Below are 20,026 nucleotides of genomic sequence, written 5' to 3'. Positions count from 1 at the left end.
AAAAGTATTATTACTTATTCAGACTCCCTTTCAGCCATTCAAGCGATTTCTGCGCATAATATCGTGGAATCAAAACTTACTGTATCATGCCGAAGAACTCCGCATCTTCTAGCCTGAAAAGAAATGACTGTTGTCTCAGAGTGCATACGGACTCACGTTGAAATAATTGGTAATGAATGGGGGTGATAAACTAGCTAAAAAAGGAACTGAAGTTGTCAGGACTGCTATTCCTTCTAACTGCCTTGGGAAACACCTAGTAATCCTGAATGGGAACAGGGAGCTTACTCAAGCTATGTTCGTGTGTGCGTGGAATGTACAACACAAGTAAGAAAGGTTAACTTACCCTTTATTCCTCACAGCGTACAGGCGCTCCCACACTTCGGGATACAGAGACCAAAAATTTTGGTGAAAAACGTAGAAAATAAGAAATATTGATTTAATAACTAACTTAACTAAATAAGAATTAAACTTTAATTCTGTACAGAGATATTAACGAGATTGGCTTTGTGACACTACGTATGTAGTGAGCGAAATGCAAATACTACAATACGACTTAGTATATCAGCAGGAACTAAGTAGTTCTGGTCTTAAAGGCTGGCATGAGCTGACTGAAAAGCATGCGCGTAGCAGTGCAGAGGGAGACTCTTCTCCCTCTTAGCTAGAAGCCACTTCTTTAATACCTATACAGTTTGCAAACTCATTGACATTAAAATCCTACTCGCGCTTATTCTGGCCGGAAATGGAAAAAAGGAGAGGTAGCAAAGTTTAAAATAAAATAAACGTTAGTAAAACTCAAAAATCTTATAAAGTTTCGCAATCAAATAATAGTAGGGTGCCATTTACATCATGAAAAATATAGTAAAAATATCCTATGAGGAAACATTTTGATGCTAAATTACTTGAAGAAATTAAGAATAAGAAGAGGAGGGATTCGATTTGTAATATCTCAGACTCTCCCATATCCATCGCAGTTGCAGCGTTCTTTTTGAAGACTGGCCAGTATTGTCCCACTAAACATTTACATAGCATTGATATAAATGATTGTCCCTTGTTATAATTTTGTGCAACCAGAATTTTGAGATGGACGAAGATTATTTGCCAAAATGTTCTCCTTTGAAGGAAGAAAACCAGTGTAATCGATGTTGCGGTGTAGAGAGTTAATGCAGTTAACATCTAGCGACTAATTTTTTTTACACTTTATATAGTCATACGTCATTGAATTTTGCAGTTTCGATGTAGTTATTGTTATTTTAATGAGGTTAACTTTTGTTTTGTCTTCTTGTAATTCTATTTTTGTACTATTTTCATGCTCCAATCTCAGGATGGTAATGATATAAACTCAAGTGCCTTTGCAATAAAAAAAAAAAAATGCATATAAGTATACAGGTAGAGAAAATTGTATTGCACATTTAATCTTTTTGCCTCAGATAAAATATTACATAGCCACTGCTCTAGTACTATATATTTACCAAATACATTTACTCTAAAATCTTTTTTAAATACGTCATATCTATTAGAAAACGCATGTTAAAACTGAACAAAATAAAACAAAAGAGAGCGTGATTAGAACATTTGCTTAAAATCTAATTAGGTAAATATAAAAAATACTACACAGTAAAAATTTTCAATTTCAATTTTGACAGCATCAGTACCTGTACAGGGGTATCAATATTAGTGGCGCTATGAAGTACAGATGAAGATCCGATGCTATGTACCAAGTATGGAGTAGACACTGCAAAAACGAAATAATAAAAATTAAATAATGATTAATTAAAGCTAACGAATTTCACTCTTAAGTTTGTGTAGTCTGCGGGTAATATGTACCCTTATTTAGCGAAACTGGCAGTAATGCAATAAGTACAAAACATATATTACATCAAATTTACGTAAGCTGACAATTTCGCCATTTTTTAACTAATTTTAATTAAAAATTTCAAGGAAAAGAACAAATCTAATTTTATCTTAAATAAGATTCTCATTTATTGAAGTAATTGATAAAAAATGGCTTAACTTGATACTTACCAAGTAATGATCAATTTTAAAATTAAAAAAAAAAAAAAAAAAGTCGGTACTTTAATTACGCATTTTACTAATACTATTTAAGATATAGCTATTTTAAATTTTATACATCACTTTTCCAACCTTGTTTCTATCCAAAAATATACCTATTTTTCTCATACAAAATATTTATTATTTAATTCATCAAAATTTAACAGCTTTCTGGAAGGTATGGATTATGTATTCATATCAAGTTAATTATTGATTAGGCCAAGGTCCTGGATTAAGCAGGCCTCGCCGAGATTTTAGAGGGTTTAAAAGTCATGCTATACGACGGGCAGTCAGAAGGTTCCCGGAATTTTGTTGTAACTTAATCACTAGAATTAATTAATTATTTTTTTTACTACCACTATATTTTTGTACTACCACAGTTCATGACAGGTAGTTTGACAGCAGTGTAGCTGAAGGTAGGAGTGTGTGGTGATCAGTCTTTGTGAGGGAGGAAGTACTACCGTAATACAGTGACTATCCTCCTTGCCACTTAGCGGGACGTTTCTTCGGTTTGCATCCTTTAGTCTTTCTAAACTTGCACTTAAGAAGGGCCGTTAACAGTTTGTTCAGCTGGTACAAATTCATAGTTTACCACACCTCCGTTGTCGAAAAAAGCAATGAGCATCATTTTTGTTTTGGATTTGATATGACGTGAGAAGTGGACGTTGTGTGGATTCTGATGACTGCATCTTTGTCTGTGTGGATTCTAATGACTGCATCTTTGTCGCTGGGATGTAAGCGTACACCCAAGTCTCGTCACCACTTAACAATTGTCTCAAGAAATATCGGGTCGTATGTGCTTTTTTCAAAACTATCGGCAGCAATATACTATTGAGTTTCCATTTGATCCGGTTCAGCAGCCGCGAGTCAAACTTTGCGCTGACATATTTCATATTCATACCATCCGACATGATTGCGTGAATGGATGCATGAGAGATCACCACTTCCTGTGCCAACTCGTGAGTGGTCATTCTTCGGTCTGATCTGATTAATTGTTTCACTTGCTCAACCATTCCTTTGTTTTTGGGAACTGAAGTCCTCTCACCGCGGCTTTCGTTTTCCAGCGATTCCTGTCCACCCCGAAACCTTGAAAATCAATCGCAGACGGTGGTTTTCTTTGAAGAAACATCACCGTAAACTGCTTGTAAGGCTAACAAAGCTTTTGGATTAGATTTTTCCAATCTGCACTTGACCTTGGTGTTTGCCCTTTGCTCGAACTTCGACATCAGTAGACATTGCAGAACTTCGACATGTTCGGCAGATATGGTTAGTATAAAAGTGCGTTCCAGTCCTCCACCAGCCTCCATATTCACCGGATTTAGCACCATCAGATTTTTGGCTCTTCCTCAAAATCAAAATAAGCCTCAAAGATAGCGGTTTTCACACCGCAGAAGACATCAAAACCAACGCGACGGGTAGTCTTCGGAAGATACCACAACAGGAATCGGCAACGAAATTCCGGAAACCTTTTTACTACCGCTCGTAGTTACTGATAGCTTTATATTTCTGTCATTGAAAAGCTGTTGAGTATTGAGAACTGGTTGAAACTGGTTGAAAATAATAAGTATGTTGTTTTTAAAATAAAATATATTTAATATTAAATATTAAATTATTAATTAATATAATATCAAGTATTTTTTAATGTACCGTAAAAGAATAGAATATAATATCCCTATATTATAAATATTTAGGCATAAAAAAACTTTCCCGATGTATGATGTATGATAGCAATATATTCCCATATGCGTGATAGTGGCCTATCAGTTAACCAATCGAAATGAAATTTCAGATGTTTTTAATTTGAAGGTTTTTGTGCTGGAGTCTGTGATGATTTAAAACAATGAAACTTTCACAGTTACGGTTACAGTGAAAAAAGTTCGAAATTTTCGAAAGGCAACATCCACATTTTTCCTGCAGAAACTAATCGGCGCTTTGAAAAACCATAAATGGCTTTGGAACATTACATGTATGAGGAAAATTTTCGGCGTAAAAATTTGCAAAGAAGAATATTCTAGAGGACCAGTGACAACTCAAGAGAGGGGAGAGAAAAAACAAACTTTTATTGGAACTACAAATTTTCAACATGCGCACTTTCGCAGACGATAACGCACTGTATGCGGAAGATTGTTGATAACGACGAGGAACGTAACATCGCAAGAGGAAACTGTATAGCCTCACATTTTGTGACATCTTTCAAGTCTGTGAAATCTCGTGGGTCAGATTTCAGATAAGCCCTAGATAAGAAATACAGGGGAATGACATCGTAAAATCGTGATCACGAAATTATAAAGTTATGTGGAATGACTCGATTTCAAAGCAGCACTTACCGAACAAAAGCGGCAACGTGTGGCGGAGCACTACCTTGTATCCATACAATATCATTAACGACATTTCGCTGCTGCATTTCTGGAATTACGAATTCTATAATACTACCGTATACCGAGCATTTGTGATGAAGCACGTTTTCATGCCAATGGAAGGGACATTCGAAGAAGTACGGATCGGGAACGAATATGCTTGCGATGCCGCACCACACAGTCACTTGATTTTCATCAGCCCAGTGACGATTTTCATCCCGCAGTTCTTGGAGTCTGCGTTCCCAATTAAGGAAAAATGGGCCTCATCAATTCATAATATCCCCCCGCAGCCACTTATTATCTTTATTATATCGTATGATCATAAGCAATAATGATTTCGTTTTTGCAAATATTTTACGCCAGCAAACTTCAACATACGTGTATCGCCCCAACACCATTTATGGGTTTCAATGCTCTGATCAATTTGCTCAGGAAGAAGGTGGGTTTTGCGTCGGAAAATTTTGAAATGTTTTCACTGTAACATTAATTGTGAGAGCTTTTAAATCATCAGAATCTCGAACGCATGCCGTAAAATAACAATATCTGAAATTTCATTTTGGTGGGGCGAATAATTTCATATATCGGGAAAGATTTTTATGACCACCTGTACTTTAAAATAAATTCGATTTTCACAGTTTTAAATAAAAATAAATAGTTGAGTCAAAAAGTTCGATGTCGAAGAAAGATTATTCAAAAGGCCTCGGAATGATTTTTTTAGAAACCGAGTCTCCAATTCGGATGTTAACATTATTTCAGTAACTGAATGATTAAACTTTAAATCATAACTTTTTTTCAGTTCTTGCATCTTTAAAATATGAAATACCTTATAATAATAATGTTACATATTGCATTAATTGTAATAGTAGGTAGATTGCAAGAAACTGATGCTTGCACTTAACTGAATGATGAAATTTTAAATCATCACTTTTTCAATATTTGCATCTTTAAAATATTAAATACTTTATAATAATAATGTTCCATGTTATATTAATTGTAACAATCGGTAGTTTGCACGAAAAAAAATCAAATATTTTATGCGCAAAAGAAAAGCAGATATTTAAAAATAATTTTCAACAATTCGGTCTACGAAGTAACTTTCCGAAGAACTCATATTTTACTCGGTATACATTTGAATGCAGATTTCGTACAACTATAGTACATAACGCCACATTTTGTCAGCTTCCGCCATCTAGGACTTCTTGTACGTATATTTGTGAAAAATCCTACGTTCTCTCAGTTTAGGGTTCAATGTCCTTTATGAATGATATGAATGGGGCCAAGGCCAATTCCGACCATAGACCAGCATATTTCGCCGGCTTTCGGAAAGCACCTGCTAATTTTTTTTCTGAAGCGGCAATTAAATAAAACACTTAATTCTTTTTTAATCATTAATACGCTTAATTTATACAGAGCGTCAACATTACTGATTATCCAGCGCCCCGAAATTAACATAGTTGGATCTACTCTCAATAGGCCTGGCTAAAATGCTTTAAGCAAATGATCACTTCATTTGAAATAATCTAAACAGAAGCTATTTTTCTATCAAAAATTCATACAAAATTGATTTGAGATCTACAGATGAATTTCATTTATTGGATAAATTCTCTTTGAAAAAAACTGTTTCATACTTAATCCATCCTCTTTCTCTTTTATGCACTTTCACTACTGTATTTACAGTAACTACTGACTTTACCAAAATACTTACCATGTCATCAAAATGCGTCCAAGTGTTAATAGGAATGATAAGTGCTTGCCACCAGTACTTCTCACAGTTACTGACTTCATGGCCAATAACATCCTTCCATAATGGCCCCGATCCGAGCAAAGGGAGGAGGAACATAATAACTAAACATCCAGCAACAGGAGGAGTTAACCTAATAATTCGAAATTAAATGCTTATGAGAAAATTACATTCACAATACAGCATTATCTAGCACTCTAAATAGAAAATTACATTCACAATACAGCATTATCTAGCACTCTAAATAGGAGCTATACCACTAGTTGCTTTGTCAAAAGGCTAAACAGGGTAAATAATGAAAGTTTGGTACTTACATATTTTGCCACATACCATGTTTAATAAACACAAATTGTCCCGAAAAGAGCTTATTCAGCAGAAATAATGGATAAGCATGACTTATAAAATCTTCACTCCAGTTTCATATAACATCGATTAATTCTCGATATTTCACTTTACCTGTTGATTAACTAGCTGAAAAAAAGGGATTTTTTCAGCCCAAACTTTTTCTGAAATCATTGGCGAAGTCTAAAATCGTATTTATTTAAGATTTTCAGGCTTTATCTGTGTCTTGCATGTGTTGATTCTTCTGCCATCTTAACCCATTCAACGCCACAGTCCTCCAACTCTTGGCACCAACGTTCTTTAATCACTTTTCCACATTGTGTAAGCCACCTCGTCCGTGGCCTTCCTCTCCTTTTCTTTCCTTGAAAACCTTTTCTTGTACAAATGTATTTCAGTTCTACTGCTTAGGTGTTTTGATTTAAACTGGTTTCGTAATATATAATACCATTTTTTACATGTTAATTCGGTTTTTGATTTCAGTTAGTTGTAGCATTATTATTATTTACAATTACCCAAATATTTAAATTGTTCAAGCTCCTCAAAAACATAGCCATTTAGTTTCAGCGGTGTCTGGTAATGTCTTCCGTTTGTAACTGTCGTGAAATTAGTTTGTTCTTCACTGACAGTCAAATCAATACTTTTCCTGCCGACTCGAGAGCACAAAAGGCCTCAACTTTTGCCGCCTTTGTTCTTTCCACGATGGCAATGTCATCAGTGAAGGCCAGCAATTGCACAGATTTTATAAATATAATCTTCTGTGTTTTGTGTGCCCGAATTTCTTACTGCTGTTTCTTATTGCTAATATCTAGGGAGATATTAAACAACTGGCAGAAAAGAGACAGCATCTGTTGACTATCTTAACTAATTAGACAGCTATCTGCTCCTTCGAATTTCCTCTAGAAATATCCTCGGAAGTTTGGCAAGACTTTGTCCAGTTTCATGGTCAGCGGAAAAATATTTAAGTACCGAAAGTTCCTTATTAATGACTTGTACGAATTCATGGATGTATCCCAATAGATTTATTAGTCTTAATCATCTAAAATATCAAAATGCTGTGGAAAAATTGAATAAAATCTTCGTTTTACATATTTTATATGTATGATTTTCTTATTTGCTTTGCAAAAAGATTAAAATACATAAATTTGATTCCGTGAACATCACCCTTCCTAATTCATACTATTTTTCTGTTCTTTGTTTGAAAAAGGTTTTTAAACATCTTAAAAAAAGAAATAAAGCTCAATCAAGAAAAGTTATCGTGGAGTTCAGGAAAAAAATTATTACTGTGGACCTTTTATGTTAATTTAAGGAAATTATTTTATTAAATGTTTATAACGTTAGTTTTATAATACATAACATGGTTCTATCCCAAAAAAAGTTTCTTTAGTTAAATTTTATTCTGCAACAAAATTATTTTTTCGAAAGGCATTCTTTTCATATTAGTGGTAATTTTTTGTTATGTTGTTCCCAAAGACATAAGAAGTAAGAATATGTTATACATCCACTTTGTTGACGAAAGAAAGAGCTAATCATGTTAGGTTTACAAAAATGATCCATTAATATTGTTGATGCGTGATCTTTATCAGAACTAAATTAATTGTCTCAATATATTTCATTCTGATAAAATGATTTATCAGAATAAGCATAATTGTTTCTCCTTTTGTAGAACAGCTGAAGCTGGTAAGGGCAAACTAATGGTATTTTTGGAATCAGTGTCCAAAATATTTCAAGGAATAGACTGAATTTGAAAAGCACTGAAATTCTTTTATTGATCAGCGAAATTCTTCAGTACATCTTTATGAAAATCCAGTTTATAAAAAACGAGTTAAAAACAGTTGTAAAGTATAGATGTAAATTTCAGATTTGTATCTATGATTATTATTGCTTTTGTCTTCATAACTGTAGATAAGAAAAATTTATATTTCACTCCTTTTTAATCCGAATAAAATAGAGATTTTATACCTATCAAGATGAAAACGATCCTTTGCATAAAATTTAAAACAAAGTATTTTTAAAGATAAACTTCGCTTTCAACGAAAAAGGATTAACATCCTTCTATGAGCTAAATTAAGCTATGAGCTTTATTTTTAAAGTTACAGAGAGCATTTACATATTTTTAGAACGATTTCGCGGCCGTTTAATTGATGTATAAGCTATAAAGAGCATTTTTTCGTAAAATTTCTAGGGGGCATTGATTTCCATTCCTGTTTTACTACTTTGCAGAGTTGATCAATCGTTGTGGATTTGGGATCAGAAAGAACTCTTTTAAGACACCAAATGTTACAGGAGTCTTTGAATGTAATTGGGATAATCAAATGGAATATTCTCCATAAATATCGGACGTAAAAATTTCTCTTGATAGTACGTTTGGTTGATTTTAACACTTTTTTTTACACTTTTCCTTTTTTTTTTATTTCCCACCGTCAGAGAATCAGACGACAATCATAAACCTCTTACTGAAGCCTTCTTTTCATTGATGAAATCAAGTACGCCCATTTTTTCTATTCGTTTTTGATAATAAATACATCTTTTTCGTTGCAGTCATTTGGGTAAACCCAAGTTTAGGAAAGAGTCATAATGCATTGTCCATTTATTTCCTTTTAAAAGTTTTCATGCGAGCTTCTACAAATTCTTCTGCATTGAGTCATATGTCTTGGCAAAAGCTGATGAGCATTATATTTTTCAGCGTTTTTAAGTCTTTAAGTTCATAAATCTTTAATTCTTTCATTATTGTTGTTGCAAATGTATTTCAAGACTTTCCAAACGAATATCCGAACAAGGAACGTACTATTACCAAAGATTTAATTTTAGTAACATTAGAAACAGTGCGTTCCTTTTTCGGGTATTCGTTTGGATTCCTCTTTCAATGTAGAAGTAATGACTGATGACTTTTCCTTTTCGATTAATAATTTTGCTTATTTTGCACTTGGAAATTTTTATACCATGTATTTCACAACTTTATATTATAGACTATATTATAATTATAGTCTACATTTTTCTAAGACTATATTTATGTAGCAATATTTCTCTTCGAAAAGCATCAAAACATATACTACAATCCACAAGTTAATTACATGTCATATTTTGAAAGAAGAATAAATTTAAAACTAGCAGACGATATGTCCCAATTCAGGTAAGCTATAATCAGAAATTTTTACTCCAAAATGTTTTTTTTAATCATTTACGAAATCATTCTAAAAGTGTGTAATCACCCTTTGTAAATAATGCTTAAATTTTACACCATTTATAAAAATATTCATAACCATAGTTTCTTATTTTATCTCAGAATTTTATAAATTACCAACATCGATGAGACTATTATGGCAGCTTCGTAGATATTGAGAATTTGGGGCAATAAATCTTCTGTCTTATACATTAATGTGAACTAAGTTTTATATAAAGGCTCTAATGATGCCACGTGTCTTCGTATTAAATCTCATTAGAAACAACAGCGTTTGGAAGCGAAATAGTAGATAATAGAATAGTAAAGCTTACTGAATATACAAGTGCGTGGCATGGAACAATTGTTAACCTCTGCCATAGAATCATTGCAATAAATAAATTTTAGATATTTCCTTATTAAAGAAGCCATGCAGATTGTCTTTATGCATCCCATGATTAAAGAAGTCCCAGAAATTGTATAACATAATTACTGTATAATAATTAGGAAATCAGTATTAAGGCATAAATCGGAGGCAAAAAGGAATAAGTGAAGTTAGAAATATAGAATTTTGTATCCAAGAATGTTGGTATAATTTTAACAGCTTGAATATATGCATGTTTCAATATTTCCAGATAGCAGTGAAAGCAAAAATATTGTACACTGGTTACCATAAATTAAGGAAAAATCACAAAATCACGATTACTGAAAAAGTTACATGTAGAATTTTATGAAACCTACTCACAATATACAACATATAGTAAGGTATCTAATAACATAAAAAGAAATTACCAGACAATTATGGTAGTATAGAAATTAGCACATGTATAAAATGAACAAATCGAAGATGTCAGTTTGCTATAGTAAAAGTGCCTTCAATATGAAATATAATCGCCTCTAGAAGCAATACAGCACATTCAGCGATGTGTGATGCTTTCAATTATGCGGTTTATCAGTTCCATAGAAAGCGAGAGCTATTGCTCTTGCAAAGCAGTTGCAAGCGCGGCAAGGGTCTAAGTGGGCGGATTGAGAGCAGCTAGACGTCTCTTTAAAGCATCCCAAATGTGCTCGATAGGATTCAAGTCCGGCGATCGAGCTGGCCACTCCATGCGCATAATTGTTTCCTGTTGAAGATAATCATATACGATGCGAGCCCTGTGTGGTCTTGCATTGTCGTCCTGTAACAGGAAAGCATCACCTATCGCCCCGGCATATGGGCACACATAAGCATCAAGGATGTCATCTCTATAAACATGAGCATTCACGGTTCCCCTTGTAAAAACATGGGGGTCTGTGCGTCCACCCAAAGAGATGCCACCCCAAACACAGGCACTGCCTCTTCCGTATGCATCTCTTTCACGGATGTTTGACGGATGATAAGGGGTTCCAGTTTCTCTTCATATCAAATAACGCCTACTATCGCGTTCTAGACTAAACCTGGACTCATCCGTAAAGAAAATAGCCCTCCATTGAATCAGGCATCCAGTGAACATGCTGTCGTGCCCACTGGAAACGGTCCCTGCTGTGGCGTGACTTGAGCGGCACACAAATGGTTGTTCGCCTCGCATACAGAGCACCTTCATGAAGCCTTCTACGCACAGTTGCGTTGACACCAACCTTCCGGTGGCTGCAGCAAGGGAGGATCTAAGAAGAGTAGCGGTTCTATTCCTGAGTGCACATAATGTCAAATATCGGTCATCAGCGCTCGTCGTAGCAGTTGGCCGTCCTTGGCTGAACCTCCTAGGTGCCGAATCTGTGATTTGAAATTCCCTCCAAAGTCTATGAACCACAGAAGGACTCCCATTTAGCCACCTGGCCACTTCTGTTTGACTTTGTCCTGCCTCTAGTCTCCCAATGGCTTTCTATTGTAATTCTGCGGGCAAATGATGCCTGGAGATCATTGTTACGAATCGGCTATCTCAGATTTCTGATGTCACTATCACAGTGAAATATGTGGGCTTGCTCTCAAACATGGACTTTTATACTCCTCGCAGGTGACGTATTCCGAGTGCAGCGTCACTAATTTGCATATTGGAGTTTTACTCAGCTACTCTTACTTGGCAACATATTCAAATTTTACACGGTTTGGCTTATTTTTGAGGGAGTTATCGCTATTTTTGTGATTTTCCCTTAATTTATGATAACCAGTGTATTACTCCAAATGGCTTTACTACAGCTTCACTTGCTCTTAAATCATAATAACTTATGACACGTAATCAGATATTTTAGAGACGACTTTAAATTTTCATTATTATTTTGATCATATCAACACAATTACGTTGATTACGTACAAAAAATACGTAATTTTCATGATTACATATTTTATTGTACGTAATCAAATATAGTTTTACTGCAACTTGAATAGAAATATAACAGCTCAGGCTTTTTACACTTTTTAGCAAAACATCGAAGCACCAAGAACGACTTTTGCGATCATGACGAAATTTGGTGTGCAAAAACATTTTGATCGAGCATACAAATGTTCAGAGTTTCAAGGCAAATGAACAGGAATTGCGATAATAGCACGCATTTCTAGTGCGCAATTCGCAAAGTATAAAATCAGTGACAGAGGCGGAAAATTTATCTTTTTTTGTAGATGCCATTGCAGTTCCATAAAGAAGCAACTAAAGATGTCATTACAACGATATCGAAGACCTTACAGGTAACAGGTGAGAGCAGGTCCGGACACCCGAACGGCTTACATAGACTAGTCGGGTATCGTCCGGATCCCGCAACTATCTGAAGCTACACTCCGAAAACAATACAATGGCAAAGTACATAACCATACAAGGGCAAAATATAGATTTTTCTGCGTGCAAAATTAAACATTTCCTGGCTAGATCGCATGCTAACACATTGCTACATATACTTGCTACAATGTACATTTCATAATATGCATTGCGTTGATCATTGCACTGTACTTAAGGCACATTTACAACTCAATGCTACACTTAATACACTATACATTCTTTGCAACATATTACGTTGAACATTATTCTTTACAATTAAACATAGATTCTGAACAATGTAATTGTTTAAAACTGACATAACTGGATTATGTAGTACATAACTTCGTTATATAAGACAGAAATAAATAGCTTGATACAACATATAAATAAAATAAGAGCTCTTAAATAAAGAGCAAAATTGCACATTACAAACAATTTACACATTTTGCACACAGAAATCCTCTTTGTTTACTTTGTGCTGTACTTATAATATACAAAGTACAGATTTAAGAACACAGTACAGCCCATATTACTTTTGATTAAATAACATATTAAAAGTTAACTGTGGCATAAATTTTGCTGTATTCTTAAAACATACCAAAAATAACTTTGTAATTAAACATTCTACTGGTTACATTGCACCTTAACATACTGCTATATATAAAACACTTAATACACTAAAATTTTTATAATACATATTACATTGAACACTGCACTATATTTAGGACACCTTACAAAACTCATTTCTACACTTAATGCACTGTGTGTAGTGGCTACATATTACATTGAACATTACTCTTGATTAAATAATATAGGCAGTGGTAGTAACTCTTTGTTATATACAACATAATTCTTAATACAAAAAGCTGATGAAAAACACTGTTAGAAATACACATTGAGGGGAAAAAATAACAGATTAAATTAATTGAAGTTAAAAAATTACATGTGCTAGATACATTAAATACCGTATTTACCATGCACTATACATTTCATAATATGCACATTAACATATTGCTATATATAAATCAATCAATACACTAAAATTTACAGAATGCAAAAATATTTACATACATATAACTACTATAATATTTACATTCTGTGCTCTTGAATACATTAAGTTGTAGAACTACAGTTATAATTATTATGCTTCCTGTGGCTCAAAGCATAGCTCTGCATGCTACGAGCACTTACGCATTTTACCAAGGTAATATACACAGTGTGCTGTACAATACATTATTCACAATACGCTGCACAATATTCTATTTATAAAATGCACATGCTTACAATATTGCACCCATGCATTAATATGCTCATTACAAATATACATACTTGAACTATTTACATTTGGATAATATTAAATCATATTTACATTTGTTTTTTGTGTTCACAGTCTAATGTTACTCTGCGTACTGACTCAAGATGGGCTTCTTGCAGAGGCCACTGGAAACCAGTGTGCATTGATGCTTTGAATCTCTGCGAAATTTAAGTCTGTTATTGTGGGCTGCATAATTCTAGTCCTAGTGCTTCAAGTTTGTTCATAATGCTTTTGAGCTTCTTGAGATAGACCGGCTGCTTAATGAAGAAGCGTTTATAAGCAATGTCAGTACAGGAAGCCTCATGTGCCATTCTTCCGTGAGAGGGCAAGATGTAACGTAATGATCAGGTGTACCTACTTCATTACAGACACAATGATCAGTTGTTGATATTCCCCTTTGATAGAAATATTGCGGAAATGGTTCGTGGCCTGTAATGAAACGGGAAAGGAAAGGGGCTGAGATGAGTCGATCTTGAGAAACTCTATGGACAAAGTCCTGGGTTCTACGGCCTTGCGATATAAAGTCCCATTCCTCTTGCCATTGTTGCTGCGATTTAATGCGACAGACTCGCTTCAGATAAGATTTGGGAAGCGCGATCTGGACATCTTGCGCACCGATATTCTTTGCAGCTTCCTTTGCAAGAATGTCTGTATCCTCATTGCCTCTGTGGCCCGCGTGTGCTTTAATCCATAAAATCTGGATGTTGCAGTCATGCGCATTTTCTTTGAGCAGGCATTGTATATCTGCTATGATCGGTGATGGATGGAATGGATCACGAAGAGCAAAGATTGCCGACTGACTATCTGAGAAAATGCAAACTTCTCGGTCAACAAACTTCATAGCTGCTGTTATAGCCTGGCGCAATGCTACTGCTTCAGCTTGGAATACCGATCTATTAAGTCCAATGTATCCTTTCCAAGTTTCTAAGACTTTATCATGATAATGAGAAATAAAAGCGCAGCCTTCCTCTTCGTTGATTTTTGAGCCATCAGTGAATATGCTGATGGTATTTGCACCGCCTGTGTCTCTTACCCGTAAATCCTGAGGCATAGAGTTATGGGCACAAATGCCCAACCCATAACTAGCAGGATGAACTTTGAGCTGAGAATTTTTGTTCTCAAAGTCTGATGGTACAAATGTAGTTCCCCTAAATGAGGCTGACTTTCTAAGAAGCATGACAGTAGAGACAGTTGCCTCTTGTAATGCGGCTATTGGCAGAGGAGTAAGTCCAGCTAGAATCGCTGCCGCTGCTGTGGCCGTTGTCCTGTATGTTTTCGTGGTAGCAAGGACGAAAGGTGGTTGAATGCTATTAAGTAAATTCAATTTCCTCGCAGTCATGGGTAGGGCCCAAATAGCTGCCCCATACAAAACTATTTTTTCTACTACCGTCTTGTAAATAGTCTTGAGGAAGTGGGGTCGTAATCCCCAAACTTTGCCCTGCATATTTTTAATTCTAGTTGCTATTCTTGTGGCTTTGACCCTTTGGGCTTGCAAGTGAGGAATCCAAGTGAGATTTTCATCCAAGATAAGGCCAAGGAGTTTTAGCTCCTTGACCCTCTTGACCGTCACTCCTCTTAGCTTGATGCACGGGTTCCTTATGATGGTTTGTTTAGGCTTGTGAAATATAATGTATTTAGATTTTTCCTGTGATATTTTAAAGTGTTTTTCAGTGCAGAGGTTGTCAAAGAGCGAGATAACCTCGTTGCAGTTTTTCTCCAATTCGTCCCTGCTATGGCCTCCGAACGATGAAAGTGGCATCATCTGCAAAGGCTACTGTCTTTGTATGCGACGGCCAACGCGCATTCAGTATGGAGTTAAAAGTGACATTCCAGAGATCTGGTCCAGCGCATGACCCCTGTGGACAGCCTCGTATTTGCTTTTTCTTCACTATGCCGCCATTATAGACCACGGTATAAGTGCGGTCGCTGAGGTAGCTTTTAATTACTTGTTGTAGATTATTAGGCGCGCTGGCCGCATGTAAAGCTTCAATGATGGCAGGCCACCACAGGGAGTCAAACGCACTCTGTAAGTCAAGGCTGAGGATGGCCGCATGCTGGTTATCTTCTTTGATCTTTTGAACTTCATCTTTAACAATGTCAAGAGCGTTAAGAGTGGAACGGTTCTCCCTGAAGCCAAACTGCGCCTCTGAGATGTGGCCAGACAAAGTTAAATGATGCTTGATCCTGAGTATTGTCAGCTTTTCATAAATTTTGCCTAAAACCGAAAGAAGACAGATGGGGCGAAAGGAAGAAGGATCTTCTTTGTCTCTTCCGGATATCTAAAATAGCACTACTTGCCCGATCTTAAAGGACTTAGGAAAATATTGCAGAGGGAGGAGCTTATTGAAGTAGGTGACAAGAAATTTCGGATTCGCTTTGTGCACCGCTCTAATGATATCGTAATCTAAAAATCGGGACCTGGAGCTTTCTTCTTCGGCAGATTTCGCATAATTGCATTTACTTCTGTATCGGTATAAAGTACACTGCTCAAAAAAAAAAAAAAAAAAAAAAAAAGGGACAGTCCTATATCTCCCGATCTACTGGGCCGATTGACAAAATTCAAATTGCGTTCTTCATGTCTCGAAAGCGCGACTTAGGATATATATTAGATTTATATATAGCACTATTCTAACATAGGTATTTTGACACAAAATCGGACTTTTTCTGAAATAACATACCAATTTTTTTACATATTTCGATTCTAGGACTCAAATTACGCGTAAATATGAAATTTTGTAAAATTTGGAGCGAAATTTACGGAGAAATTCACAAATTTATGTTGGCACTTTTTTGTCAGTTTGCGCCAAGAATACTTCACTTGGCGAACTTCTTAAAAATGGCAACCTAGTTTCCTTAGGAAAAAAAGTCACCATCGTTCCTTTTTTCCAAATAATATTCCTTATATTATATTTTTAATTATAACTTATTATTTTAAGTAATTTTTTCTTTTTCGAATTTCATTTTAATTGTTTAAGTTGCACTTTTTTTTTTTTTTTTTTTTTTGTTTTGTTTCGAATAACTGTTTTAAAAATTTCTATTTACCTATTCGAACTGCGTAAATAAAGGTGCAGCGTTTTATTTTTTTTTTTCAAATAGTTTTCTTTATATAGTATATTTTTCGTCATAGCTATTATTTTAGGTCATTTTTAAATTTTTATACTTTTATTTTAATTGTTTGTGTTGCATTGTCTCTTCAGATAATTGTTTTAAAAGTTTCTATTTATTCCTTCGAACTGAGCATTTTAAATATATTTATTAATATCAATTTTCCAGAATTTGATTTTATTTATTTGAACTGCGTTTTTTTCGGAAGAATACTTTGTAACCCAGACTACGATGCGTTTGAAAACTGCATACTATATTAAAAGAGAAAATACAGTAAAGCACAGTTTTTCATGCCTTTCAATGTTCCGTTCAGAAAAAAAATATATATATATATAAATAAGAGAGATGTATAACCGATATTTTAACTTAGGATGACTTGCATACACTGCTTTAAACAGTTTTATCATTGTGCCCATTGCTTTACACAGTTTTATCCTATATTTGGTTTCTTAAAATGTTATTCATATTTTAGTCAAATATTTTATTTTTGAAATCGCAAGAATCAAATATCATAAGATTGAAAAGTTTTAAATTAAAAAAAAATACGAATACTAAATTTTACGAAAAAATTTATTTTTCTTCTCTGTTTCTTCAAGCATTCTGAAAGTATATTGAAAAGTATCCAACTTTTAGAAACATTTTGGTATTTCTGACAATCATTTTAAATAAAGTTATCGCCTTCCATTTCATAAAGGCCCACAAACGGCCGAGCGGTAAAGTTGCTGAACACTGGTAGTTCACTCCGGGGTTCGAACCCCGGTAAACGAGCTGGTTGCGTTTTCGTGGATTTTCTCATGTGTACCGCGTATGACAGCTGGTTTCCCTTAGAAAGTCCTTCACGAAGTATTTCGTCAGAGCCTTTATCAGTCTTTAGAGGCTAAACATTTTGAAGCTATGAGATGAAAGGAAAGACTGGTTTCATCAAAAGGTTTTGGTTTATTTTATTATGACAAAGCACACTACGGCTATCTGCCTAAGGGGAGGGATGCCTTCCTGGAGGACTTTCTAAGGAAAACTGGCTCGCATACACGTTACACATGGGGAAAACCACGAAAATGCCCATGCAGCCAGCCCGTTCGCGGGATTCGAACCTCGGACCGAACTACCAGTGTTCAGCGACTTTACCGCTCGGCCGCTGTTTCATCAGGAAGGGAAAAAAAACATCTTTAAGTGACATCCACATACATCACTGGATAAACTCCTGAATCTTCAAATAATTCGACTGAGGAAATCATGGGATTCACCATTTATGATACGATATGATGTTCTATAACGTAATTTACACAACTATATAGTTTAAAACCAGTCGCTCTTCACTTTAATCTGCAATGATATCGTTTTGTCTTTTCTGTTAACACAAGCTCAATTGATGGTATTTGCTGGTGTACTCGTCCAAGTGTTTTCTCTTTGAACACCTAAATTCTTTGAAGTATCCTGAAAGTATATTCGAAAGCGTCCAACTTTTTGAACATCTTGGTACGTCTGACAACCAAATTTCCCTGCAAATTTTTGCTTACTTTTCTCCCTAATTTTCTTCTTTCCTTCTACAGTTATTTTCAGTGGTCACACAAGAAAATTAAGATTTTTCGACTGCTAGACTTCCATACATTTTGCATTCTTGTCAATTTTTTAAAATATCAATTATATGAATTGCGTTTCAGCTAAAGACAGCTTTTCATTTTCTAGTCATTTTAACTATAAATAAAGTTTAAAGCGAAGTCCAAAGGATAAATATTTTAATTAAAAGATTTTTTGCTAAATGACAAAGAAATAAAACAGCCCAGCAGTGTTTATTCTGTACCACCGAGTAACCGAATTCTTATATCGACAGAAACAATCTAAATCATATTAAATATATAATTTTTTAATACAATCTATAACGCGAGAGAAAAATTAGCTTCTTAAAACATGCTTTCTAAGAGAATTAATATAAAAATTTATATTTATATATATATTTTTTTAAAGCTGGGACTTGAACCAAACTGTCAGACTTTTAAAGCTTATTTTAGATGGTGGTTATTATTAAAGTTACACTTTGAAATGGTCATAAAAGGAAAACTACCGGTCCAAATGTTATCAAACTTAGGAATTGTGTAAAGGAGGTTATGAGAATTTATTTTCTGCGGAAAAAAAAAAAAGAGTTAAAAAACTCACCATCAGGGGGAAAATGACACTGTATACAATATTGTTAAATGAAATAAGACACGAAAACATCTGTTTAAAATGTGTTTAATATTTTCCGAAACGTGTTACAAAGCATGTTTAATGTAGCGTCCAGCATTTTCCGAAAGCAAGTTAAATCATGTTACTGCATTCTCAACAGCAGCTATTAGCATATCAGGTTTGGTTTTGGTTTGGTTTATTAGATTACGGCAAAGCACTCGAGGGCTATCTGCCTTAAGTGAGGGATGCCTTCGTGGAGGACTTTTTAAGGGAAACTGGCTTTTTAAGGGAAACTATTACTGCATTCTCAACAGCAGCTATTAGCATATCAGGTTTGGTTTTGGTTTGGTTTATTAGATTACGGCAAAGCACTCGAGGGCTATCTGCCTTAAGTGAGGGATGCCTTCGTGGAGGACTTTTTAAGGGAAACTGGCTCGTGTACACGTTACACATAGCATATCAGGAGGAATGTTATCAGTGTATCACATTTTTCATTTCTGCCAAATTGTTTAGATTATCACCATAAACAGTGCTTTTGAGATAACCTCATAGACAAAAGTCACAGAGGTTGAGGTCTGGTGGGAAGAGGGGAAGTGTTGGCCTATAAGACGTTCATTCGTGAAATGTTGCCTAAGTAACTATGCGACACTCTTGAGGTGCTGCCCAGCCCTGCATAAAAATCGTAGTATCTAAAATGCCACGTTACTGCAGTTCATGTATCACGAAACATTTTAAGATTGCACTGCGATTGCAGCTCTAAGTCAGCTGCAATCGCAGTGGTCCAGCTGTCGACTGCTCTTCAGAAAAAAATGGTTCAGTTATAAAACTAGCTGTCATTCAACAGTAAACGGTGTGAAATGACTGTTATGCAATCGAATGCAGTAGGAGAATGCATTGGAACTAGATAGATAACATGAGAGATTTCTTTGGCCCAAATCGATTAAAAGCGTTTTGAATCAGTATCTTCATGTTTTAGTGCCGAATTCAGGCTTAAAAAATTACAAATTAGCGATCTGTAAGAAAACGATTTCCAGATTGTACGCACTTGTGAGAGTGATTTGCGATCTC

The 20,026-nt window shown here is 35.0% G+C and overlaps 1 protein-coding gene across 1 annotated transcript in view; it reads right to left on the bottom strand.

Annotated features, from left to right (window-relative positions):
* LOC118198220 (nose resistant to fluoxetine protein 6-like) overlaps window positions 1-20,026 on the bottom strand; it is a 90,347-nt gene that overhangs the window by 12,462 nt on the left and 57,859 nt on the right. Inside the window, exons 9-10 of the mRNA XM_035369842.2 lie at window positions 6,112-6,280; window positions 1,653-1,732 (exon numbers count right to left, since the gene is read on the bottom strand). Of these exons, the coding sequence (XP_035225733.1) occupies window positions 1,653-1,732; window positions 6,112-6,280 (249 nt within the window). The remainder of the gene's footprint in view (window positions 1-1,652; window positions 1,733-6,111; window positions 6,281-20,026) is intronic.

This window comes from Stegodyphus dumicola, chromosome 4 (genome assembly GCF_044657685.1).
Source record: "Stegodyphus dumicola isolate Sdum_Otavi_A_Nest chromosome 4, ASM4465768v1".
Taxonomy (NCBI): Eukaryota; Metazoa; Arthropoda; class Arachnida; order Araneae; family Eresidae; genus Stegodyphus; species Stegodyphus dumicola.
The sequence above is the reverse complement of the archived record's forward strand: the minus strand, read 5'-3'. Positions and strand labels throughout refer to the sequence as shown.